The sequence below is a fragment of the Eleutherodactylus coqui genome, chromosome 2 (genome assembly GCF_035609145.1).
Source record: "Eleutherodactylus coqui strain aEleCoq1 chromosome 2, aEleCoq1.hap1, whole genome shotgun sequence".
Lineage (NCBI taxonomy): Eukaryota > Metazoa > Chordata > Amphibia > Anura > Eleutherodactylidae > Eleutherodactylus > Eleutherodactylus coqui.
Genome location: NC_089838.1, coordinates 328,612,678 through 328,640,067, shown reverse-complemented (window position 1 = coordinate 328,640,067; position 27,390 = coordinate 328,612,678). Strand labels below are relative to the sequence as shown.

At 44.1% G+C, this 27,390-nt stretch overlaps 1 protein-coding gene across 1 annotated transcript; it reads left to right on the top strand.

The window, feature by feature from the left end:
- Positions 1 to 2,448: 2,448 nt before the first annotated feature.
- On the top strand, positions 2,449 to 16,040 carry LOC136610893 (uncharacterized). Its single transcript, XM_066590092.1, has 8 exons — positions 2,449 to 2,612; positions 2,994 to 3,056; positions 6,892 to 6,963; positions 7,048 to 7,133; positions 11,206 to 11,260; positions 13,083 to 13,239; positions 13,716 to 13,913; positions 15,839 to 16,040. Exons 1-8 carry the CDS (start codon positions 2,601 to 2,603, stop codon positions 15,925 to 15,927), a joined length of 732 nt encoding a protein of 243 aa, XP_066446189.1. The 5' UTR covers positions 2,449 to 2,600; the 3' UTR covers positions 15,928 to 16,040.
- Positions 16,041 to 27,390: the final 11,350 nt, after the last annotated feature.

Below are 27,390 nucleotides of genomic sequence, written 5' to 3'. Positions count from 1 at the left end.
GGAGGAGCAGTTTCTCCTCTGCACTGCTGCCAATCAGTACCGCTGGCTGGTGGACGCGGGGAGCAGCAGTAGTTCTGCTGGTGCTCACCACCAATGGGCTTCCTCCCACTGTACCAGTACTCTGCTTCCTGCTGTGAAGAGTTTTATGGTGTGCCGCTCAACCCAAGGGATCTGCTCCCAATGACTGACCTGCAGCAGAAAAATTAATAGCAGATCTGCCACATAAGAACCTGAAAGCAAGGAGGATTTGGGGACTTTCACACAGGCTGCAGTTAGTCCTTGTGGACCCTTCTGCATGATGTTATCCCGGGGAGCGTAGGCCATGTCATTAAGGGGTTAAATAATGTATTAACTTCCTTCTCTGGGTCATTACGACGCATGGATACCACATGTGTGATTGTATTTTTGATTTTTTTTTACAAAGTAAAGGGAGACAAGTATTTTTATAATTTTTTTTTAATTTTTTTTTTTTTTCCCTTTAGGGGACTTCCACAGGGACCCATCAGGACCCCCTGATCACATTCCAGGGGTTTGATGGTGACAGCCCTTTACATGCCGCAGTGACATAGACTGCAGCATGTAAAGGGTTAACACAGCAGAGATCGGAGGTTTTCTCTGATCTCTGCTGTAAGCGCTGGTACCTAGCTGTCGTCTGACAGCCAAGCACCAAGCTCTCCCTGCCACAGAGACCATTGGCTTGCTTCTGACAAGCCGATGGTCTCTATGGCAACCTGTAAACAAAGCAGGAGATTGCCGGCATATCGGGGACATCTTCTGCTGGTTTTTCAAAGCCCTTGCTTTGTTCTCTGTGGGTCTGTGCAGGCAGAGCACACTGTCACAGCTTGTGGCATTGTGCTCTGCAGCTCCCATGATGATACATAGCCCGGAAATCTTCCGGACTATGTCGCTATGAGCAGTGGAGCTCATCCCGGAAAATTTCTGGGCGTGCCACTCAAGGGGTTAAAGGAGGCTGGCACAGGTTGAGGGGAACCCGTCATTCTCCACAGAACCATAAACTAAATTATAATGCTGCTCAGACGTGCGTGTATTTAAATTCCTGATCTGGCGCTGAAAAGTCCACCTCTCTTCACTCTCCCGTAGACTTGTGTAGAAGATCACCCTCCAAGGACTATGAGCACCAGGCACAAGAGCCAGACTTTAGGGCGTCACATAGGGGAAAACCACAGGAACCGGGAATATAAGAGTACTGACCCCTCTACATACAAACCCCTGACTACCCCAACATCTCTAATCCTATAGCTGCGTAAGAAAATCCCTTCAAGGTTACTGGGAAACCGCCTTTAACCCCTTCACGACTGCACAATGCAGCTCTACATCCTACAGTTATGAAGCGGGCTCAGCAGCCAAGTCAGCTCTGTAACCGGAGGCTATCTGGCTTTTGACCACCGCGATCAGTTAGCTCTGATCATGGCAACATGGGCTATGCAAAACCTGAGGGTTTTTTTTCTCCTTTTCCCTCAGGTTTAGCATTGTGATGAGGTGCGGTAAAATAGAACAAATAGAGCAGACAGCGCTGGAAACCACTGATTGAGCGCATGCCTGCGAGGCCCCCTTAATATAGGAGCGTTTAAACCCCCCCCCCCCTCCCCCCCCCCCCCCCCCCCCCCCCCCCCCGCAAGAAGGTTGGGGTCGGACGATGGGCTAGCATGGCATCCTAGAATCTACAGAAGGTGCCCGGTGATGTCATGCATAGATGCCCATCAAGCTGCCTACATAGCATGATTTCATAGGCAAAATAAACATTTAAATACTGCAATACTGAAGTATTACAGTATAGTATGAGGGATCAAGTGATCACAAGTTCCTGTGTGGACTAAAATTGTAGAAAAAAACAAGGCCCCAGTGTTCTGTTCTTGCATTCCACACGGCCGCCTATGGATTCTGTTGGAATGGGCGGCAGAATTCTGGTATCTTTAATTGAGCACCAAAATCCACAGATTTTGGGACTAAATCCACCGGAGAGCGTAATCCGCAGCGCTGCTGCAGAATATTCCATTCTCTATGAAAGGTCCCTCTAGGACTCCGACAAACATAACGCACCGCAGTCCACGGTACATTGCACCGCAGGCTAGCTATGGGTTTTAATGCGGAATTGGAAATGGCTGAAAACCTGCCTGCAATTCCGCATCCAAACCCCCAGTTGGTCCTGCAGGTTTTGGATTGTGCTGCGCCCTGACGCAGAATTTCATCTTATGCGCAAAGTCAAAAATTCCCCATAGAAAGAGCTTGAGGTAATCCAAGTAGCTGCAAACGGCGCTGTCTGCCAGTAAGAAGGTGGTCAGACAATGGCGCAGGTCATCTCTACTGCCGCAGATGTAACCGTTCTCAAACCCCCTACAATGGAAGAGAGGAATGAGGTCACAGGCCGAATGCTCCTGTATACTGACCCCCCTCCCCGATTCCTGGAGAAAGGAGGTGACCATCCAGGCGGCTCCGGCAGCGAGCGCCTGTTCCAGGCCTGCTAAGCTGGGAGTGATGATGATGCAGGAGGAGGAGGATGCTGCACACAGCAGGCGATGAGCATACAAGACTAAGTGACCGCAGGTTCAATCCCAACTGCTGCATCTAGAGCCTACAACATGACCCTGAGGGTAAGGACTGTGTATGGGGGGGATAATCTGGAGGGAGGGTCTGCAGGCAGCACAGTAATGGACAGGTGCGGTATATACACTATATACTCAGGGAGAAGAGTACAAGGAAGACCTAGCAGATCTGGGGAGGCTCAGAGGCAGCCAGTAGGACTTTATACCAAGTGGGTGTCTATTTCAACAGTGATCACACTATGAACCCCCTCATTATCACTAGAGGGTCCCTGGAGTAAACCAGACATACCTGCTCTGCAGATATCCCAGGAGAGAAGAGATGTCACCGCTGTGTGATATGTTATAACAGTGTGATGTATGTTCTATTATATCTGCTCACAATCCCATATCGGCTCCAGAAGATAAACCCGCATTTCACTGCTTACACAGGATGGAGAGAAGCAGAAACTGGATCACTTCCTCATTGACCTGTCACTACTGGGGTCCCTACAGGTAATAATACCGCATCACAGACAGTTGTAAGCCTGCACATAGGGGGCAGTATTATATAAGTTATATTCTTGTACGTAGGGGGCAGTATTATAGTAGTTATATTCTTGTACATAGGGGGCAGTATTATAGTAGTTATATTCTTGTACATAGGAGCAGTATTATAGTAGTTATATTCTTGTACATAGGGGGCAGTATTATAGTAGTTATATTCTTGTACATAGGGGACAGTATTATAGTAGTTATATTCTTGTACATAGGAGGCAGTATTATAGTAGTTATATTCTTGTATATAGGGGGCAGTATTATAGTAGTTATATTCTTGTACATAGGAGGCAGTATTATAGTAGTTATATTCTTGTATATAGGGGGCAGTATTATAGTAGTTATATTCTTGTACATAGGAGCAGTATTATAGTAGTTATATTCTTGTACATAGGGGACAGTATTATAGTAGTTATATTCTTGTACATAGGAGGCAGTATTATAGTAGTTATATTCTTGTATATAGGGGGCAGTATTATAGTAGTTATATTCTTGTACATAGGGGCAGTATTATAGTAGTTATATTCTTGTACATAGGAGGCAGTATTATAGTAGTTATATTATTGTACATAGGAGGCAGTATTATAGTAGTTATATTCTTGTACATAGGGGGCAGTATTATAGTAGATATATTCTTGTACATAGGGGGCAGTATTATAGTAGTTATATTCTTGTACATAGGAGCAGTAGTATAGTAGCTATATTCTTGTACATAGGGGCAGTATTAAAGTAGTTATATTATTGTACATAGGAGCAGTATTATAGTAGTTATATTCCTGTACATAGGGGGCAGTATTATAGTAGTTATATTCCTGTACATAGGAGCAGTATTATAGTAGCTATATTCTTGTACATAGGGGCAGTATTAAAGTAGTTATATTCTTGTACATAGGAGCAGTATTATAGTAGTTATATTCCTGTACATAGGGGGCAGTATTATAGTAGTTATATTCTTGTACATAGGGGCAGTATTAAAGTAGTTATATTCTTGTACATAGGAGCAGTATTATAGTAGTTATATTCCTGTACATAGGGAGCAGTATTATAGTAGTTATATTATTGTACATAGGGGGCAGTATTATAGTAGTTCTATTCTTGTATATAGTAGGCAGTATTATAGTAGTTATATTCTTGTACATGGGAGGCAGTATTATAGTAGTTATATTCCTGTACATAGGGGGCAGTATTATAGTAGTTATATTCTTGTACATAGGAGGCAGTATTATAGCAGTTATATTCTTGTACACAGGGGCAGTATTATAGTAGTTATATTCTTGTACATAGGGGGCAGTATTATAGTAGTTATATTCTTGTACATAGGGGGCAGTATTATAGTAGTTATATTCTTGTACATAGGGGCAGTATTATAGTAGTTATATTCTTGTACATAGGAGGAGTATTATAGTAGTTATATTCTTCTACATAGGGGGCAGTATTATAGTAGTTATATTCTTGTACATAGGGGACAGTATTATAATAGTTATATTCTTGTACATAGGGGGCAGTATTATAGTAGTTATATTCTTGTACATAGGAGCAGTATTATAGTAGTTATATTCTTGTACATAGGGGGCAGTATTATAGTAGTTATATTCTTGTACATAGGGGGCATTATTATAGTAGTTATATTCTTGTACATAGGAGGCAGTATTATAGTAGTTATATTCTTGTACATAGGGGGGCAGTATTAGAGTAGTTATATTCTTGTACATAGGGGACAGTATTATAGTAGTTATATTCCTGTACATAGGAACAGTATTATAGTAGTTATATTCTTGTACATAGGGGGCAGTATTATAGTAGTTATATTCTTGTACATAGGGGACAGTATTATAGTAGTTATATTCTTGTACATAGGAGGCAGTATTATAGTAGTTATATTCTTGTACATAGGGGGCAGTATTATAGTAGTTATATTCTTGTACATAGGAGCAGTATTATAGTAGTTATATTCTTGTACATAGGGGGCAGTATTATAGTAGTTATATTCTTGTACATAGGGAGCAGTATTATAGTAGTTATATTCTTGTACATAGGGGACAGTATTATAGTAGTTATATTCTTGTACATAGGGGGGCAGTATTATAGTAGTTATATTCTTGTACATAGGAGCAGTATTATAGTAGTTATATTCTCGTACATAGGGGGCAGTATTATAGTAGTTATATTCTTGTACATAGGGAGCAGTATTATAGTAGTTATATTCTTGTACATAGGGGGTAGTATTATAGTAGTTATATCCTTGTACATAGGGGGCAGTATTATAGTAGTTATATTCTTGTACATAGGGGACAGTATTATAATAGTTATATTCTTGTACATATTGGGCAGTATTATAGTAGTTATATTCTTGTACATAGGGGGCATTATTATAGTAGTTATATTCTTGTACGTAGGAGGCAGTATTATAGTAGTTATATTCTTGTACATAGGGGGGCAGTATTATAGTAGTTATATTCTTGTACATAGGAACAGTATTATAGTAGTTATATTCTTGTACATAGGGGGCAGTATTATAGTAGTTATATTCTTGTACATAGGGGACAGTATTATAGTAGTTATATTCTTGTACATAGGAGGCAGTATTATAGTAGTTATATTCTTGTACATAGGGGGCAGTATTATAGTAGTTATATTCTTGTACATAGGGGCAGTATTATAGTAGTTATATTCTTGTACATAGGGGCAGTATTATAGTAGTTATATTCTTGTACATAGGGGTAGTATTATAGTAGTTATATTCTTGTACATAGGAGTAGTATTATAGTAGTTATATTCTTGTACATAGGGGGCAGTATTATAGTAGTTATATTCTTGTACATAGGAGGCAGTATTATAGAAGTTATATTCTTGTACATAGGGGGCAGTATTATAGTAGTTATATTCTTGTACATAGGGGGCAGTATTATAGTAGTTATATTCTTGTACATAGGGGGTAGTATTATAGTAGTTATATTCTTGTACATAGGGGTAGTATTATAGTAGTTATATTCTTGTACATAGGGGGCAGTATTATAGTAGTTATATTCTTGTACATAGGGGTAGTATTATAGTAGTTATATTCTTGTACATAGGGGGCAGTATTATAGTAGTTATATTCTTGTACATAGGGGCAGTATTATAGTAGTTATATTCTTGTACATAGGGGGCAGTATTATAGTAGTTATATTCTTGTACATAGGAGCAGTATTATAATAGTTATATTCTTGTACATAGGGGGCAGTATTATAGTAGTTATATTCTTGTACATAGGGGGCAGTATTATAGTAGTTATATTCTTGTACATAGGGGTCAGTATTATAGTAGTTATATTCTTGTACATAGGGGGCAGTATTATAGTAGTTATATTCTTGTACATAGGGGGCAGTATTATAGTAGTTATATTCTTGTACATAGGGGCAGTATTATAGTAGTTATATTCTTGTACATAGGGGGCAGTATTATAGTAGTTATATTCTTGTACATAGGAGCAGTATTATAATAGTTATATTCTTGTACATAGGGGGCAGTATTATAGTAGTTATATTCTTGTACATAGGGGGCAGTATTATAGTAGTTATATTCTTGTACATAGGGGGCAGTATTATAGTAGTTATATTCTTGTACATAGGGGGCAGTATTATAGTAGTCATATTCTGGTACATAGGAGCAGTATTATAGTAGTTATATTCTTGTACATAGGAGTTAGTATTAAAGTAGTTATATTCTTGTACATAGGAGGCAGTATTATAGTTATATTCTTGTGCTCAGGAGGGGAATATTGCAGTGTGGTATTACTACGTTATCTTTCTAGGGCTTCCGTTACTTCCAGCCGTGGCTGAGAGGGAGAGAAGAAATTTTACTGACTGTGGTGAATGATGATCTGGTGAGTTCACACTTTTGTACTATTTGGAAGTCTAGTATTCATCTGCATCAAACTCCTTCTTTCCTCTTACTCGGTGTCTTCTAGAGCAGTCTACCTCGCTCTCCAGGGTCTCTCAGCAGTGATACCAGCTTTCATCTTCCTACATGTAGCAGTGAGCAGTCTACACCACGGTATCTCCAGACTTCTATTAGTTTTGGTCCCTGTCATCGTATCATTCTGTATGTGTAATGATGTATGAATACTTGTGTTTAAAGAGAACCTGTCACATTGGATTTGCATTTGGATCTGCGGGCATGATGGTGTAGAGCAGGAGCAGCTGAGCAGATTCATATATAGTTTTGTTGGGAAAGATTCAGTATAACTTGTAGTTTATTCCTTTGTTGTTCTGCTTTTTCAGAGCTGAACAGTCCAATGGGCGGAGCTATCAGTGATTGGCAGCTACGTCTGTGTGCACAGTCATACACAAATAGCTGTCAATCACAGATAGGACCGCCCACTGGCCCTCTAAGTTCAGAAAAATCAAGGAAATGCAATGCTCTTTCAGTATAGGCTACCCTATACATCATTCTACCTTCCCGGACTCCAGGACTCTTCCTTATGATTATGCAACAACCTAATCAACCATATGTGGGGGCTGCGTCTTTGTATATAAATTAAGATGTTTCCATTAACATGCAACTAGCAGAGATCTGGAAAAGGCGATGGGTAATCTCAGGTAGTTCCCCCAGCTTTAGAATACAGTAACTTATTGGGATTGACTTGTAGTACCAGGCACAGCCACAGCTGTATGTATGGTGCTGTGCCTGTGTAAATAATGAAGGCGATGGGCATTTCATAGATGCATGTGGCCCTTTCATTATGTTTATTGTGGGAGGAAAAGAAGTGCTACAGTTTGAATGTGTGAAATGGCAGCTGTGAGAGATGGAGAAAGAGCTGCTCCATTCAGGGTCTGGACACAGAGGTGACATCCCTGCTCCCATGAAAACATGTTATTGGTGATTTTTCAGGTTTCACCAATATTTCACATATATTCATAAAAGTAAACTTAATCTCCGCATTTTACACAAATGGATTACTGCTCACACAGATGAGGGTATGTTTTATTGCCGTCCATAGGTTAGATGGCACCCAATGGAGTATTTTTTTGTGTGTCCCCCTTCCCCCTGCCAAAAACAGCCTTGCACTGAAAGGCAGTCTGCTTGTACAGAGAGCACTACAATAACAGCATACCCACCCCAGAACAGCTCAATGAATAACAGCTCAACTAAGTACATAAATACAGCAAAGGAAGGGACTTGTTATTTTTAGGCTAGGTTCACACGGGGCCGATTTCCAGCGGAATTCCCGCGGTTTGGCCACACCGAAAAAACGCGGGAATTCCACTGGAAAAGCGCAGCTTAAAAAGCTGCAGCCTTCCGACGTGGGTTTTGGAGCGGTTCAGCCGCTGGAATTCCGCTGCGGCTTTCTCTCCCCATAGAGAGGTGCGAGGCCGCAGCAGAAGAAAAAAAAAAGACATGCTGCATCTTCCGCGCCGCAAAGCCAGTTTCGCCCGGCTTTTCCGCGACGGATTGACCGCCACATGTGGACGAGATTTTTGACAGGCCATGTGTGAACCCAGCCATATAGCACCAACTTATTCCGCAGTTCTTTCAGGTAATTTATTTATTACCCCTCCCCCCAGCAAGCTGGAACCAGGGTGATAAGATAAATGAAGCCCCAGAACCAAGTCAAGTTCATTACATAAATGCAGTCCCACAACTAAGTTCAGTACATAAATACAGCCCAAACCAAACTCATAACAGAGCTACAGCCCAGAACCAAGCTCATAAAATAAATACAGCACCTGAACCAACCTCAGTACTTACATACAATACCAGAAGCAAGCTTATAACAAATACAATACGACAACCAAGGTCATACCATAAATACAGCACCAGAACCAAGATCATAACATAAATTCAATACCAGAATCAACTTTACTATATAGATAACTAGCCGATATACCCGGCTTCGCCCGAGTTAATTTGGTACTGGTGTTTATCTGGTGTTCACACGGAAAATCTTATGAAGTCGTGGTTACTTTAGAGATACTGAGGAAAAAGATATGTTCACCATTTTGCATAGTTCTCTGCGTTACCCAGGAAACACCACGGGAGGTAACCATGCGACGTTTCCTTTACATAAAATGACATCAGAAAGTGAGAGAATCAGATTCCATACCTAAAATTTGGACGCTAATTCTTTTGCACTTAGAATTGAATAATCGAGTTGGGACCCATTAACTTTTCCTATTTATGACATAATCAATGCTCGTGCCAAATTTCATGTTTCTATGACATCGGGAAGTGAGAGAATTAGATTCCGTACGTAAAATTTGGACGCTAGCTCTTTTGTGCTAGAATTGAATAATGGAGTTGGGACCCATTAGCGTTTCCTATTTATGACATAATCAATGCCCATTATAAATTTCAAGTTTCTATGACATCAGGAACTGAGAGAATTAGATTCCGTGCTTAAAATTGGACGCTAGTTCTTTTGTGCTTAGAATTGAATAATCGAGTTGGGACCCATTAATTTTTCCTATTTTAGACATAATCAAAATGTGATTGTTCTCAGCAAGAGAAACGACGTAATCTTGTAGATATGATACCTTTTAATGGCTAACAAAAATACATGATGTAATAATAGCGAGCTTTCGTACCAACGCAGGGTACTTCTTCCGGCTTAAATGGATTGGATCTGAAGAGGCATGCATATTTATACACACTTATAACATACATACTTATGACAAGGCACAGATATGGATGTGATTGGTTCGCACTTAAAAGGAATTCTGCAAACCAGAAAACAAACTTTTTTTGTCTAGGCACTGATAGCGGAGTGAAAGTTTTATGGTCACTAAATTACTGTTGGGGGGGGGGGGGGGGGGAAGGTCAACAGGCTCGAATTGTTATAAGAGATACACAAACATTTTTAGCTAAATACTGATAAGGGAGTGAAAGTTTATGGTCCCTGAATTACTGTTGATGGGGGTCTTATAAACTTTCACTCCCTTATCAGTATTTAGCTAAAAATGTTTGTGTATCTCTTATAACAATTGGAGCCTGTTGACCTTTCCCCCCCCCCCCCCTCCAACAGTAATTTAGTGACCATAAAACTTTCACTCCGCTATCAGTGCCTAGACAAAAAAAGTTTGTTTTCTGGTTTGCAGAATTCCTTTTAAGTGCGAACCAATCACATCCATATCTGTGCCTTGTCATAAGTATGTATGTTATAAGTGTGTATAAATATGCATGCCTCTTCAGATCCAATCCATTTAAGCCGGAAGAAGTACCCTGCGTCGGTACGAAAGCTCGCTATTATTACATCATGTATTTTTGTTAGCCATTAAAAGGTATCATATCTACAGGATTACGTCGTTTCTCTTGCTGAGAACAATCACATTTTGCTCTACTGGCTAACACGGTACCAGATCTTTGTTTTCATTAGACATAATCAATGCTCGTGCCAAATTTCATGTTTCTACGACATCGGGAAGTTGGAGAATTAGTGGCGAGTCAGTCAGTGAGTCAGTCAGTCAGTGAGTCAGTGAGGGCTTTCGTCTTTATATATATATATATATATATATATATATATATATATATATAGATATACTAGAACCTAGCTCGCAACATAGATACAGCGCAGAACTGCGATTATAGCATAAATGCAGCTCCAGAATCAAGCTTATAACATAAAAGCCCAATAAATAAATGCAGTAGCAAAACTAAGTGATTGTGTTATGGGGAAACCTCAGAACACCAGAGGCGAGGAGAAAGAGCTAGGAGGAGGATTCATGCAGCTCCTCAAGATGCTGCCGCATGGAGGAGGCAGATCATCTTTTGGGTTAGATCTAAGAGGGGGTGGGATGGCCCCCAGCCTACATCTGCCTGGGGCCCCCTTTACATGCTGGCAGCCTGCACCCTGTGCGACCACGTGGCTTGCACATAGCTAAGGCCGGCCATGGGTATGTCACAGCATATCAGTAATGGTAGTAACCCCATCAGCTGTGTGAGCACAGTATGCAGCTTCCAGCCTCGAATTGTATAGAAGAATGTTCTGATTCATTGACAGCAAGCGGAGATCTTGAAACACAAAGCATATTAGAAAGTTGCAATTTCTTTCAAAAAATGTGCATGTTTGTGTATTTTAAGGACTTGGTGAGTCTCTTAAAACCTTTATCTTTCTTTTGCCTCCGCCCAGCGGTTCTGCCCTGTTGCCTCCTGCTTCTCCATGTGATCGGGAAATTGCCATTCCGGTAAGACTGTCTTGTACATTTGTGGCATGCTTAGGTAGTTATTAATGTAGTTGTGAAGGTGCGATGATATAGAGGGGAGCAATTGGTTCTTAACAGTACTGTGTAATAGAATGTGAGGAATGAAAAGCCTCCACCCTGGTGCCACAACAGATTGGAAGATCCCCCGCTGCCAGCCAAGTCCCAAACTTATCGTCTTGTCGCAGAACTTTCAATGTAGCTTAAATCACCAATCTGATGGAGTCTCCTCAGCTTCAGGAAAATACAGAAATCTCTGACAAGTGCTTGAAATTGTGCTGGGAATTCTAGCTAAGAGAGGGGAGAAAGAGCTGCTAAATTTACACTTAGTACACAGAGGTGTACCTACAATTTTTGCGGAGATACTAAGCCCTTAGTCAGCGGCCTATTTTGTCCCTTATAGAAACGTTGTCACCATCTTTTTGCCCGTCACACTTACAGTGATATGTCTGCTTTATGTATCTGTGCAGGAGTTTAGGAGAAGCTTGCATTTTATTAGTAGCAGCCACACACAGAACTAGTCTTGCATATTCATGAGGGATGTCTGATTGGCTGAGATAACTGGCAGACATGGAGATACCTGGCAATCACTATACAGGGTGCAGATGGGTGACGGGGAGCCTCCTCCCCGTCAACCGATTCCATGCTGTGATCGCTATTGATCTTAGCATGGAAGGATTTAAACAATTGGAAACGGAAGTTTTACTGCTCCTGGCTGTTACAGTAGGTGCTTACCTGTTAGTAGAGGGCTGAGCAGTGGACCTGCTGCTGCTAGATTGGAGGAGCTTTAAACCCATGCCATAAATTTACTATAGCGCAGGTTTAAAGCCCAGCAGCAAGTACCGTATATTTATGGGGCTTGGTCACTAAAGGGTTAAAGATTGTTTTATGCAGCTCAGAGTAGTCCTTATTTATTATACAAGCTTTGGCACTTGATTATTGGTCTAATGGCTATACTGCTATGGATCTGCCCTTTCTTTGTGATTCTCTGAGATCTTCCAAGAAGGCCACACTGTGAATCAGTAGTCACACTACAGACTACTCTCAGATTGGCCAGTGCTGCTCCCGTGGGCAACACTGACCAATTAGAGCAGCTTGTAGTGTCTGATTCTTACCAATGCGCTAGCAGCGATCTGTGTAACGAATTATCTAATAAGTGGCGTGGCCATCTTGGAAACCGATACAGGGGCCCCAGGAAACGTTTAGGCAGCGTCAGTATAGCCATAAAGGAGGGCACCATGTAATATATGTTCACTTCCAGTTCCCGGACTGAAGGGTTGCTTTAACGCCTATATCCTAGACCAACTGTGATAATGATACTATTCCTGATGGTCTAGGCCAGTAAAGGGGTTTAGATCGGCAATTCCTCCTTTGCCCTAGACTAAGGATACTGAAATGAACCCATTACTGGCCAAGAGAACCAGGAATAGTGACACTAACTCTTTCTGTGCCCTAGACAGCCAGGGATAATTAGATGAACTCCTACTCTGCCCTAGACCACCGGGTATAATTACATTACCTCCTCCTCTGCCCTAGACCACCCGGATACTAGTATTAACCCATTTTCTGCTTTAGAACACTGAAGAAACCGATATTAAGACTTTTTTCTACCCTTGATCACCAGAGTTGCATACATTAACCCTTTCACTGCCCTAGATGACCAGGGGTATTTAAATTTCCTCTTAATTGCCCTACACACTTAGGATGCTGCCTATTCTGACATCTCTTTGTGTTTTGACTCAACAGTTTCATATATACTATAATTTCTTCTGACATATCAGCCACTAATCTTGCACAATCTTTTCAGGAAACGCACTGCACACTTTTTCTGCTGGCCGCGTATGCCAAGTATGGCCGTCCCTATGTGTGGGTGAGGTCCAATCATCAACGATTCACTGGCATGGAACTCTGCGATAAAGACTCGCCCCTGATGCTGTCGTCTTACACTGAATGGGACACTAAAGGTGAGCATTACAACTGTCCTTGTAATTAGCCATTAGGAGGCCTTCATGCCACCTAGTGGTGGCCCAAGTGCACTAAGCTGTTGGTTACTGAAGACCTAACTGGTGAGGGACAACGTAGGCTCTCCATGGAGATACACCACTGAGCTCATGGAACAGATTTATATGGGTCAGAACCAAATTGAGTCCAGACTACCAGGAAGAGGAAGATGACCAAGGCCCAAGGCTAAGGGTTCCCTCATGCTATCAATCTCATATCTATGTATACTTATCTCATTATCTCTTAGCTATGTATACGTATCAGCAAACCTTTTGACTTTGTTCAATATAGGAGCCACTATAGATTGGTAAAGTGACCTGGATGCCTATAGCAGCTCATCAGCGTCCATATGTCAAGTACATATGACTGTGTACTTATATCTCTAATGCTGTAATTATGACTATCCTATAAGCATTGTCTATGTGTCTCTGTCCTCTAGATATAGGGGTGTGGCACATTGTGTGGGATGTGGTCAGCAGCTGTGTTTCTCCGCCCCCGAGGAACCCCTTGGCTGTGGATTTTGCCTACCTGAAATCCCTCCCGCTTCCGGAGAGGTCGCTCTCATCAGGGGCTTTGGTCAATTTTTTCCATAATCTATTACTACGCGAACCTCGGGGAACAGCATTGTTTTCTTATGGTAAGTCCTCATGGGGAACCATCATTTTCTCTGCACTGTAATGAGTAATGGAAGTCATGACCGATCCGAACAATCACTGACCGACCTTACCAACTTTAATGAGGTCAATCTGGATTTCAGTATTTTTCAGATTGTAGCAATATCCCTGCTGTCAAAAGTAGCAGAATGACAATTTTGGAATGATGAAAAAGGTGTGGAGCTTAAAATGACCAGAAATTATGGAAATGGGAGGTATAATTTAAGGAAATTAAAGGGATATTCCCATCTCTGGAATCCTTCAATGTGTTCAAAATTGCAACACAATGCACTCCCCCATAAGAGGTTTATTTCCAAAATGCTCCGTTCTCCGGATATTGCAGATATTGATTCCTCTGTCCTCTGGTTGTTTACTGCTCGTTGCCATGGAAACAGACTATATCTTCTATGGAAAGAAATAGCAGAGGAGGCCGGCGCTCATGCACTTCTCGTACCTTAATCAGATAGCCGGGATCTCAGGAGTGTCTGCACACTGGGTTTCAGCCCGGCCACCGGCTACCGCTGTGCTCTGCTATTTCTTTCCACAGAAGAGGTGGACGTTTCCATGGCAACCAGCAGTAAACAACCAGAGGACAGAGGAATCAACATCTGCAATATCTGGAGAACGGAGCATTTTACAAATAAACATCTTATGGTGGAGTACATGGATTTACGATTTTAAACACAAAGAACTAGTAATATCTGTGTAGCAGCTAGTGCAGGCCTGAGGGGCGGAGCTGGATGGGAATTCTCCCTAGGGGGGGTTCTTTACATTCCTTTGCCATGCTCTGCCCCCCAGGCCTTGCACCGGACAGAATACATTGCATCAGTGCTACCGGAGGGTTATTTTAGGGTATCTCACAGGATGATACAAACGTCAATGGAAAACCGCAGCAGGAATCCACGCATGAAGCGCAAACGTATGCCGCACATTTTCACATTGACTGCCGTGATTGCGCGTGCGGATTTTCACAGAAAATGGCCATATACTTCCTGACTAAGGAGGGCAGGGGATGCAGCTATCTGCCCTATCTGCCCTCCTTACTCAGTAAGTAACGGCCATGTTCTGTGATTGTTTTTATATTTCCCCTTTCTGTGACATATTTATATTAGTGTAGGGACTCACTACAAGCAAGGAACCTTGATGCGGTTAGTGGGCTCATGTATCTTGGCCAACATTCAACCAATGCCTTGCATTTATTATCTATTACTCACATGCAGTGCGGCTTTAAGACTCCAGGGGGAGCCCAGGGTGGCAGTACCAATGTGGTTCACTGATGGAAATGCAGGGCAACCTGCCGAACTATTATGGTGTCATTAACAGGTTGCTGGTCTGCATGGTGCACTACATGTATCAGAAGGTCTGCCACTCTGTATCCACTCTGTGTGGGAGTATACACCAAGCAGCCACCCCCCTCTATATTAAGAGGCTGTGTGAGTGGCTTCTCATCGGTGTCCCTCACAGGTGTAATTGGCTCCCTCATTTGGTAGTCTGCTGCCTGCATGATGAGGGGATGCAGCTATCTGCCTTCCTTACTCAGTAAGTATATGGCTGTTTTCTGTGATTGTTTTTATATTTCCCCTTCTGTGATGTGTGTGGATTTTAGTCTGAATGAATGAATCTAATACACGTAGAAGCAGACTCCACGCCAAAAAGTGGCATCCCTTTTTTTCCGCATTTGAAGTAAAAATCTACATTGACTCCCTTTAAATGAAGGAACGTGTTGCAAATCAGATGCATAATCAGTAGAGAGTCTGCGTCCAATTCCGCCATGTGAAGCGGGTCTTAGGCTGTCCGTACCGATGACTTCTAATGTCACACCTATAATCTCTTCTGACCAATGGAACCCTACTCCATGTTCCAGAGAGTTCTTCCATATTGTCACATCATACCGTTCTCATTCTTCCAGTGTGGGAGGAGTTGGCCGACCTCACGCGTCTTCACGCTCACACCCTGCAGGAACTAAAGGAGCAGAACCTCATCAAGAACCTGATCTGACGAGGCCCGAGCCTGAAGACGTATCCGGAACACAGAGGATGAGTGATGCCACCGTCCACCCCCCCACCCCCGTCTCCAACAAATATGTGTGTCCTCCAAAATGGGAATAAAGGAGACAAAACTTTTGATTCTTTTCCAAATTTGCTTGACTTTTTTTATCCATCTTTCTGGGCCGATTCACATATATGAGAATGTATTTCTGATATGTCCTGTCTGCACAATAACTGCATCATCAGCTATATAGACTGAGCTACATATACATATATACATTGTCAGCTATATAGACTGAGGTATCTATACATATATATATACATTGTGAGCTATATATACATCTGTGAGGGCCCCGGGTCCCAAGACATCTTGATCTATTACCAATGCAGATAATAGGAGGAACTGCAGGGACTTTACATTTATAGGAGTCTGGGTGACTGTGTGACCGGGCCAGATGCACCCTGTGCCAAGTGTTTTTTAGCACCCTCCCCATAAGAAAAAAGCCCTATATATATATATATTGCACTAATAGGCAGTCTGCCTGTATTCTGCTTGTGTATAAAGCAACAAGTTAAGCACAGCCGGAGGTCTCCTGTAATACAGTATTTATGGAGACTGCGGAAAAACAGCGTGGACTTTTTTGCTTATCCCCGCGGAGTAAAACTGCAGGTGCATCACGCTCCTACCATAACTACAGCACCATAACTAACCTTATAACATAAATACCACACCAGAGACAAGCTCAGTACATAAATACATCCAAGAACCAAGCTCATGCAATAAATGCAGCACCAGAACCAACCTAGTAACACACATACAGCTCCAGAACCAGGCGCAGTACATAAATACATCTTGAGAACCAAGCTTATAACACATGCAGCTCCATAACCAAGTTCATACCATAAATACAGAACCAGAACAAAGCCCAGTACAAAAATATAGCATTAGTACCAAACTCATAATAATAATAATCTTTATTTGTATATATTTGTATTTGCCAACTTATTCCGCAGCGCTTTCAGGCATGGATAAATGCAAAACAATACAACAATTACAATATGAGGTACATTCGGTTTGACACAAATGGGTTGAGGGTGGTACAGGAGGTGCAGGGGGTGGGGAACACAGGCAATAGGAAATTTTATGTACAGATCATTTATATGAAGGCAAGCAGGGTGGAGCACCATAGGGAGGGGCGAGGGACTAGGTCAGGAGATTTGGTATACTTCCCTGAAGAGGTGCGTTTTTAAGGCACGTCTGAAATTTCGTGCATCGGGAATTGTCCGGATGCCTTGGGGTAGAGCATTCCAGAGGATGGGTGCTGCTCTGGTGAAGTCCTGTAGGCGAGCATGAGAGGTTCGTATTACAGGGGTGTTTAGTCTGAGTGTGTTAGCCGATCGGAGTGAGCGCGCTGGGTGGTGTACTGACAGTAGGGAGGCGATGTATGGTGGCGCAGCGCCGGGGAGAGCTTTGTGAGTGAGGTAGAGGAGTTTAAATTTAGTTCTGCAGTGGATGGGCAGCCAATGCAGCGACTGGCATAATGCAGAGGCGTCTGAATAACGACTGGATAGAAAAATGAGTCTAGATGCCGCATTTGGTATGGATTGGAGCGGAGCGAGTCTAGTGCAGGGGAGGCCAATGAGTAGCGAGTTGCAGTAGTCAAGCCGGGAGTGAATGAGCGCAACCACGAGCGTCTTTAGCGTGTCCGTGGTTAGGAACGGACGTATTTTAGCAATATTTCTGAAGTGCATGTGGCATGTTTGGGCCAGAGATTGGATATGGGGGGCAAAGGAGAGGTCAGAGTCCAGTGTGACCCCAAGGCATCGGGCATGCCGTCGGGGGGTTATGATGGTGCCAGACACTGGAATGGAGATGTTGAGGGGAGGTCGGTTAGAAGGTGGAAAGACAAGGAGGTCAGTTTTAGAGAGGTTTAGTTTGAGAAAAAGGGAGGACATAGTGTTAGAGACAGCGGACAGACAGTCGGTGATATTTTGGAGGAATGGTCCAGAGATCTCACGAGAGGAGGTGTATAGTTGGGTGTCGTCAGCATAGAGATGGTATTGGAGGCCGAATCTGTGGATTGTTTGTCCAATTGGGGCAGTATAGATAGAGAAAAGAAGGGGACCAAGGACCGAGCCCTGGGGTACCCCGACAGCGAGAGGAAGTGGAGCAGAGATAGAACCAGCAAAGGAAACACTGAAAGAGCGGTCAGAGAGGTAGGAGGAGAACCAGGAGAGAGCAGTATCCTTTATACCAATAGAGTGGAGCATAGTGAGAAGGAGATTATGGTCGACAGTGTCAAATGCAGCAGACAGGTCAAGGAGGATTAGTAGGGAGTAGTCACCTCTAGACTTTGCAGTCATCAGGTCATTTGTTACTTTTGTAAGGGCAGTTTCGGTCGAGTGTAGAGAGCGGAAACCAGACTGGAGGGGGTCGAGGAGTGAGTTGTCAGAGAGAAAGCGAGTAAGCCGAGAGTAGACCAGGCGTTCCAGTAATTTGGAGATAAAGGGGAGGTTTGAGACGGGTCGGTAGTTAGCAGCATTAGTCGGGTCCAGAGTTGGTTTTTTAAGCAGAGGGGATATAATGGAGTGTTTGAATGAGGAGGGAAAAGTGCCAGAGGTTAGGGAGAGGTTGCAGATTGTGGTAAGGTGAGTAATGAGAGCTGGGGAAAGGGAGCGGAGGAGGTGAGAGGGGAGAGGGTCGCTGGCGCAGGTGGTAGGGCGGGCAGTGGAAAGGAGCCTGGAGACTTCTTCCTCTGTCGTTGGTTCTAGCGTAGATAGTGAGTAGGTGCTGGGTGCAGTGCTGATGGAGCTGGGATCAGGGCTAACCATGCAGCTTTCAGAGATTTCTTTTCGAATGTGGTCGATTTTTTCTTTGAAATAGGCAGCTAGTTCTCCAGCAGTCAGGTCTGTCGCAGGGGCCTGTTCCTTGGGGCTGAGGAGGGAGTGAAAGGTCTCAAAGAGTTGTTTGGGGTTGTGGGATAGTGAGGAGACAAGGGAGGTGAAATAGACTTGTTTGGCATGGTGAAGGGCTAGGTTATACATTTTAAGCATGAATTTGAAGTGGAGGAAGTCAGCTGGCAGCTTTGACTTTCTCCACAGCCGCTCGGCGCACCTAGAGCACCGCCGGATGAAGCGCGTTTGGGACGTGAGCCAGGGTTGCCGTGGTCTGCGTTTGACAGCTCGCGTCACGGGCGGTGCCACTTCATCCAGGGCACGGCTGAGGGTGGTGTGGTAGTATTCGGCTGCCAGGTTAGGGCAGGGGAGGCGAGAGATGGGCGATAGGGAGGACTGAATAGTTTCAGCAAACTGTTTAGTGCGGACAGACTGGAGGTTCCTAGAGGTGCGATAGATAGGAGGGTCAGGAGAGATGCTAGGGTGCCTGATGGAGAAAGAGAGAAGGTTGTGATCCGAGAGTGGAAGTGGGGAGTTAGTAAAGTGAGAAGCAGAGCAGAGACGGAGGAAAACTAAATCGAGAGTGTTACCATCTCTATGAGTGGGGGAGTCAGAGATTAGCGATAGGCCAAGGGAGGAGGTAAGTGTTAAGAGCCGGGAGGCAGATGAGGAGCTAGAGTCGTTAGTAGGAATGTTGAAATCACCAAGGATGAGGGTTGGGATTTCACAGGATAGGAAGTGGGGGAGCCAGGCAGCAAAGTGGTCTAGGAACAGGCGGGTAGGACCTGGGGGGCGGTAAATAACTGCGACACGCAGAGGCAGTGGGCGGAAGAGTCGCAGGGTGTGGACTTCGAAGGAGTGAAAGGTAAGCGAGGGAGCTGCGGGAATGACCTGGAAGGTACAGTTTGGGGAGAGGATGATGCCTACTCCTCCACCGCGTCTGTCATCCGATCTGGGGGTGTGGGAGAACTGCAAGCCATCATAGGACAATGCAGCGGGGGAGGTAGAATCGGACTGCTGTATCCAGGTTTCCGTGAGGGCGAGCAAGTTCAAGTGTTTACTGGTGAAGAGGTCATGGATAAATAAAGCCCCCAAACCAAACTCAGTATATTAATGCAGCACAAGAACCAACCTCAGTACATGGATACAATACCAGAAGAGAGCTCATAACTTTAATAAGCAGCAGAACAAAGGGATTGTGTGGTAGGGAGACTTCAGAACATCAGCGGGGAGGAGCCAGAGCCAGGAGGAGGATGATTCATCTACAGATGGGTATTTCTTTAGCTTGACTCTACATGATATCGTGGTGTGCTGTGCTATCGGCGATGGGGGGGGGGGGGGGGGTTATTTCCAGGGTGCAACGGGTTTTATTCGCTTAAGATAACTTTCTGCTATCATAAGCAGGGTAAAACCTGTCGCACCTGTAGCTCCACAAGATACTGCCGACAGAGGGAGATCATCTGGCCGGTGGACCTAAGGGGGGTGATTGACCCCAGTCTACATCTGGTGTCCCCGACAAGCTGTTGGCTCGGTCCTATCTTCCCGGGCAACAATATAACTATCACATCATTCATTCATCTCCATGTAGAAGAGTCCAACTAGTGATAAGAGAGACATCACTGAAGCCAAGGCATATCATCATATCATCCTTCTCTCTCTGACATAGTAACATAGCACCCCCTACTGGCACAGTGACTTCTGCTGACATCCAGCTTATTTCGCCTGCACAGTATCAGCCACAGCTCTTCTGTTCTCTTCCTGCCTGTTTCCAGTAATCGAGCGCTCGGCCTGTACCGCACCCACCATGTGCAGAAGGCTGGAAGATTTGGCAGCCGGAGCATCATTCATTACCGCTCCCTGTACGGCCCACTGAGGATCGCTGAGCAGGTGTCGGGTGGGTCAGATGCTGCAGAAAGCCCAATGCTGAGCGGAGGTCCTCGTGTGCTCTGTGAGCCGAGTGTCTCATCCCACATCCTTCACTTCTGATCCTCAACTCTTAGTGGAAGGAATTAGGTTATGGAGGCCAATTAGCAGCAATATCCCTATTAGTATCCTCAGCTGCATGGTGGCGCCAAAATTACCGAGGCAGTGGCTGAAATCAACCTTTACTGTCCGGCAGTGCGACATGCACAGTAATACAGAATGTATTATAGGAAGTAACTGTCTCTGTATAGTCGCAATGTTAGAATATGCTCTCGGTATCAGTCCCTTCTTACACCAGGTGCCCTTGCTCTGTTAGAATCAAGCTGTCTCGCAGACATATCCTCAGGTATAAGGTCAGCATTTCTCTTAGATTTGTGCTCTATTTCGCTGCTGCTTCGGTGTCATCACTCCGGTAAGTGTCCGGCGTCCGCTTCTTGGCAGGACTCCGATACATCTCTAGAAACACTGAAAACAATGGTTGGTGGCCGTATTACTCCACCGCACACTGCAAACGCTACTCTCTTAGCAACTCTACTTCTCACCTCCGGACACTCTGCCACCAAACTACACCGGCCTCTTGTGTTACCTGCTTTCCATGGGCTTATTACTTAAAGGGGTTGTCCCGAGGCAGCAAGTGGGTCTATACACTTCTGTATGGCCATAATAATGCACTTTGTAATATACATTGTGCATTAATTATGAGCCATACAGAAGTTATAAAAAGTTTTTTACTTACCTGCTCCGTTGCTGGCGTCCTCGTCTCCATGGTGCCGACTAATTTTTGGCCTCCGATGGCCAAATTAGCCGCGCTTGCGCAGTCCGGGTCTTCAGCAGTCTTCTATGGAGCCGCTCGTGCCAGAGAGCGGCTCCGTGTAGCTCCGCCCCGTCACGTGCCGATTCCAGCCAATCAGGAGGCTGGAATCGGCAGTGGACCGCACAGAAGAGCTGCGGTCCACGGAGGAAGAGGTTCCCGGCGGCCATCTTCACAGGTAAGTATAGAAGTCACCGGAGCGCGGGGATTAAGGTAAGCGCTCCGGTAAGCTGTCTGTACGTCCCTGCATCGGGGTTGTCTCGCGCCGAACGGGGGGGGGGTTGAAAAAAAAAAAAAACCGTTTCGGCGCGGGACAACCCCTTTAAGACGTCAGTTTAAGTTTTGAGGTGTTACTAAGCCTCCTTGGCTCTGGCAGGAAAGTATTAATGGCGCCAATTACCGCGGCCTGGGAACCGACGGGCACAAGACCCCACTGCTGCTCGCTACTTCCAGGTGTCATAGATAAAAACGGAATTACATGTAGAAACAGAAAAGACACAGATCCCACGCATACATAAATAACCACTGTCACATGACCGTAAGTAATTACGCCACTACTGCAACAACACGAAGGACGGTCACACGACTGATGAATAATTGAGGAAGCAAAACTGGGAAAAGGGTGCACTGCGCAGGACACTGATTATATATATATACACACACGCAGGGGGCCCGGAAAGTCTTCAGACCTTTTCACTTTTTCTACCTCTTGTAATGTTGCGGTCTTGTGCAGCTTGAAACAAAAATTCAAGTCAGAATGTTGTAAAAAAAAAAAAAAAAATTGTTAACCCAATATTTAGCGTTGACATAAGTATTCACACCCTGTACTTAGTACTTCGTTGAAGCACCTTTGGCAGCAATTAAAGCCCTCGGTCTTCTTGGGTATGGTGCCACAAGATTTGGGGATTTTCTGCCATTCATCTCCGCAGATCCTCTGCCCTCTGTCAGTTTGGATGGGGGCCGTCTGTGGACAGCCATGTTCAGGTCTCTCCAGAGATGTTGGATTAGGTTCAGGTCAGGACTCTGGCCGGGCCACTCAAGGTCATTTACAGAGTTGTCTCTCAGCCCCTCCTGTGTTGTCTTGGCTGGGGTCTTAGGGTCATTGTCTTGTTGGAAGGTGACCCTTCTGCCCAGTCTGAGGTCCCTGGCACTCTGGATCAGGTTGTCATTATTGCTGTACTTTGCACTATTCAGCTTTCCATCCCCCCTGACCGGTCTCCCCTCCACCAGCATAATGCTCTACCACCAGGCTTCACTGTAGGGATGGTATTCGGCAGGTGATGAGCGGTGCCTGGTTTCCTCCCCCCCGACCGGTCTCCCCTCTTCTAGGATGATGCTCGACCACCAGGCTTGACTGTAGGGACGGTATTGGACAGGTGATAAGCGGCGCCTAATTTCCTCTCCCCTGACCAGTATCCCCTCCCCCAGCTTGATGCTCCACCACCAGGCTTCACTGTGGGGATGGTATTGGGCAGGTGATAAGCGGCGCCTGGTGTCCTCCACTCTGACGGGTCTCTCCTCTTCCAGCATGATGCTCCACCACCAGTCTTCCCTGTAGGGATGGTATTGGGCAGGTGATAAGCGGCGCCTGGTTTCCACCAACCCTGACTGGCCTCCCCTCCCCCAGCATGATGCGCCACCACCAGGCCTCCCTGGTTTCCTCCAGACGTATTTCTTTAAATTGAGACCAAAAAGTTCCAACTTGGTTTCATCAGAGCAGAGAATCTTGTTTCTCGCAGTCTGGGGGTCCTTTAGATGCTTTTCGGTAACTTTCGTGTCTCTTACTTAGGAGGCTCGTTCTGGCCGCTGTGCCATAAAGCCAGATTGGTGGAGGCTGCAGTGATGGTTGCCCTTCTTGAAGTTTCTCCCATCTGCACACAAGATCTCTGCAGCTCAGCAGAGGGACCATTGGGTTCTTGGTCACCTGTCTTACAAGGTCCTTCTTCCCCGATGACTTAGTTTGGGGGTCGGCGGCTCTAGGAAGAGTCCTGGTTGTTCTTCCATGTAAGAGTTATGGAGGCCGCTGGGCTCTTGGGAACTTTCAGTGCAGAAGAAATGTTTTGTAACCTTCTCCAGATCTGTGCCTCCACACAATCCTGTCTCTGAGCTCTACAGACAGTTATTTCTTACTCATGTCTTGGTTTTGGCTCTGATATGCATTGTGAGTGGTGAGACCTTATATAGACAGGAGGGGAAGGGAGGGTTTAAAATTGTGTCCAATCCACTGAATTTCCCACAGGTGACTCCAAGTTGTTTCAAAGATGATCAAGTATCACTTCAACTACATACACACTGCACAGTACAGCTTTTCCTATATATACACTGCACAGTACCACTTCTCCTGTATATACACTGCGCAGCATCGCTTCTCCTGTTTATATACACTGCACAGTGCAGCTTCTCCTGTATATACACTGCACAGTACAGCTTTTCCTATATATACACTGCACAGTACCACTTCTCCTGTATAAACACTGCGCAGCATCGCTTCTCCTGTTTATATACACTGCACAGTGCAGCTTCTCCTGTATATACACTGCACAGTACCGCCTCTCCTCTATATACACTGCACACCACCGCTTCTCTTGTTTATATACACTGCACAGTATCACTTCTCCTATATATACAAACTGCACAGTACCGCCTCTCCTCTATACACACTGCACAGTATCGCTTCTCCTAAATATACACAATGCACAGCACAGCTTCTCCTGTATATATACTGCACAGTACCACTTCTCATATATATACACACTGCACATTACTGCTTTTCCTGTATATACACACTGCACAGTACTGCTTCTCCTGTATATAGACACTACACAGTCCCTCTTTTTTCTGTTTATACACACTGTACAGTATTGCTTCTCCTGTATATATACACTGCACAGCATCGCTTCTCCTATATATACACACTGCACAGTACTGCTTCTCTTGTATACACACTGCACAGTACCGCTTCTCCTGTATACACACTGCACAGTACCGCTTCTCCTGTATACACACACTGCACAGTACCGATTCTCCTGTATACACACTGCACCGCACAGCTTTTCCTTTATATATAATGCACAGTACTGCTTCTACTGTATATATACACTGCACAGCTTTTCTCTTGTATACATAAACTGCACAGCACCACTTCTCCTATATATAGACACACCACAGTACCACTTCTCCTGTATATACACTGCACAGTACCGCTTCTCTTGTATATACACTGCACAGTACTGCTTTCCCTGTATATACACACTGCACAGCACAGCTTTTCCAGTATACATACACCACACAGTACTATTTCTTCTGTATATACACACTGCACAGCATAGCTTCTCCTGTATATACACACTGCACAGAACGGCTTCTCCTATATATACAGTGCGCAGTACTGCTTCTCTTATATATACACTGTACAGTACTGCTTCTCCTCTATATACGCACCACACAGTATTGCTTCTCCTGTATACACACACTGCACATTAATGCTTCTCCTGTATATACACTGCACAGCACTGATACTCCTATATATACACTGCACAGCACTGATACTCCTATATATACACTGCACAGCACTGATACTCCTATATATACACTGCACAGCACCGCTTCTCATATATATACTACACAGTACTGCTTCTCTTATATAACACACTGCACAGCATCGCTTCTTATATATACACTGCACAGTACTGCTTCTCTTATATATACACTGCACAGCACAGTTTCTCCTGTGTGTGTGTATATATATATATATATATATATATATACACTGCATATAACTGCTTCTCCTTTGTATACACTGCGCAGTGCCGCTTCTCATATATACACTGCACAATACTGCGTCTCCTATATACACACACTGCACAGCACCGCTTCTCATATATATATACTACACAGTACTGCTTCTCTTATATAACACACTGCACAGCACTGCTTCTCATATATATACTGCACAGTACTGCGTCTCCTATATATACACTGCACAGCACTACTTCTCCTGTATATATACTGCACAGTATCGCTTCTCCTGTATATACACACTGCACAGTATCGCTTCTCCTATATATACATACTGCACAGTACCGCCTCTCCTGTATATACACTCCCCAGCACAGCTTCTCCTGTATATATGCTGCACAGTACCACTTCTCCTATATATACACAGCGCGCTGTACTTTTTCTCCTGCATAATTACACTGCACAGTACTGCTTCTTCTGTATATAGACACTACACAGTACCCCTTTTTCCTGTATATACACACTGGACAGTATCGCATCTCCTGTATATACACACTGAACAGTACTGCTTATCCTGTATATACACTGCACAGTATCGCTTCCCCTGTATAAATACACTGCACAGCTTCTCCTGTATACATACACCACACAGTACCACTTCTCCTGTATACACGCACTGCACAGTACCGCTTCTTCTGTATACACACTGCACAGTACTGGTCCTATATATACACTGCACAGCATCGCTTCCCCTGTATAAATACACTGCACAGCACAGCTTCTCCTGTATACATACACCACGCAGTACCACTTCTCCTGTATACACACACTGCACAGTACTGTGTCTCCTGTATATAATCACTGCAAATTACCACTTCTCCTGTATATATGCTGCACAGTACTTCTACTGTATATATACACTGCACAGCTTTTCTCTTGTATACATAAACTGCACAGTACCACTTTTCCTGTATATACACTGCACAGTACTGCTTCTCCTGTATACACACTGCACAGTACCGCTTCTCTTGTATACGCACACTGCACAGTACTGCTTCTCCTGTATACACACTGCACAGTACCGCTTCTTTTATACATACACTGCACAGTACTGCTTTCCCTGTATATATACATACACCACACAGTACCATTTCTCCTGTATATATACACTGCACAGATTCTCTTGTATTCATAAACTGCACAGTACGGCTTCTCCTGCATATAGACACACCACAGTACCACTTCTCCTGTATATACACACTGGACAGTACAGCTTTTTTCTGCTGTATACGTACTACACAGTACCGCTTCTCTTATATATACACTGCACAGCACCACTTCTTCTATATACTCACTGCACGGTACTGATTCTCCTATATGCACAGTACCACTTCTCCTGTATATATACACTGCACAGCATAGCTTCTCCTGTATATACACACTGCACAGTACCGCTTCTCTTATATATACACTGCACAGCATAGCTTCTCCTGTATATACACACTGCACAGTACCGCATCTCTTGTATATATACACTGCACAGTACCGCTTCTCTTATATATACACTGCACAGCACCGCTTCTAATGTATATATACACTGCACAATACTGCTTCTATATACTCACTACACAATACTGCTTCTCCTATATACTCACTGCACAGTACTGCTCCTCCTATATATACTCTGCACAGCACCACTTCTCCTGTATATAGATACACCACAGTACCACTTCTCCTGTATATACACACTGCACAGTACGGCTTCTCCTGTATATACACAGCACAGTACCGCTTCTCTTATATATATACTGCACAGTACTGCTTCTCCTCTATATACGCACTACACAGTATTGCTTCTCCTGTATATACACACTGCACATTAATGCTTCTCCTGTATATACACTGCACAGCACCGCTTCTCATATATATATATATATTACACAGTACTGCTGCTCTTATATAACACACTGCACTGCACTGCTTCTCATATATATATATACATATATATATATATATACACACACACATACACTGCACCGTACTGCTTCTCTTATATATACACTGCACAGCCCAGCTTCTCCAGTATATATATAGACCGCACAGTAC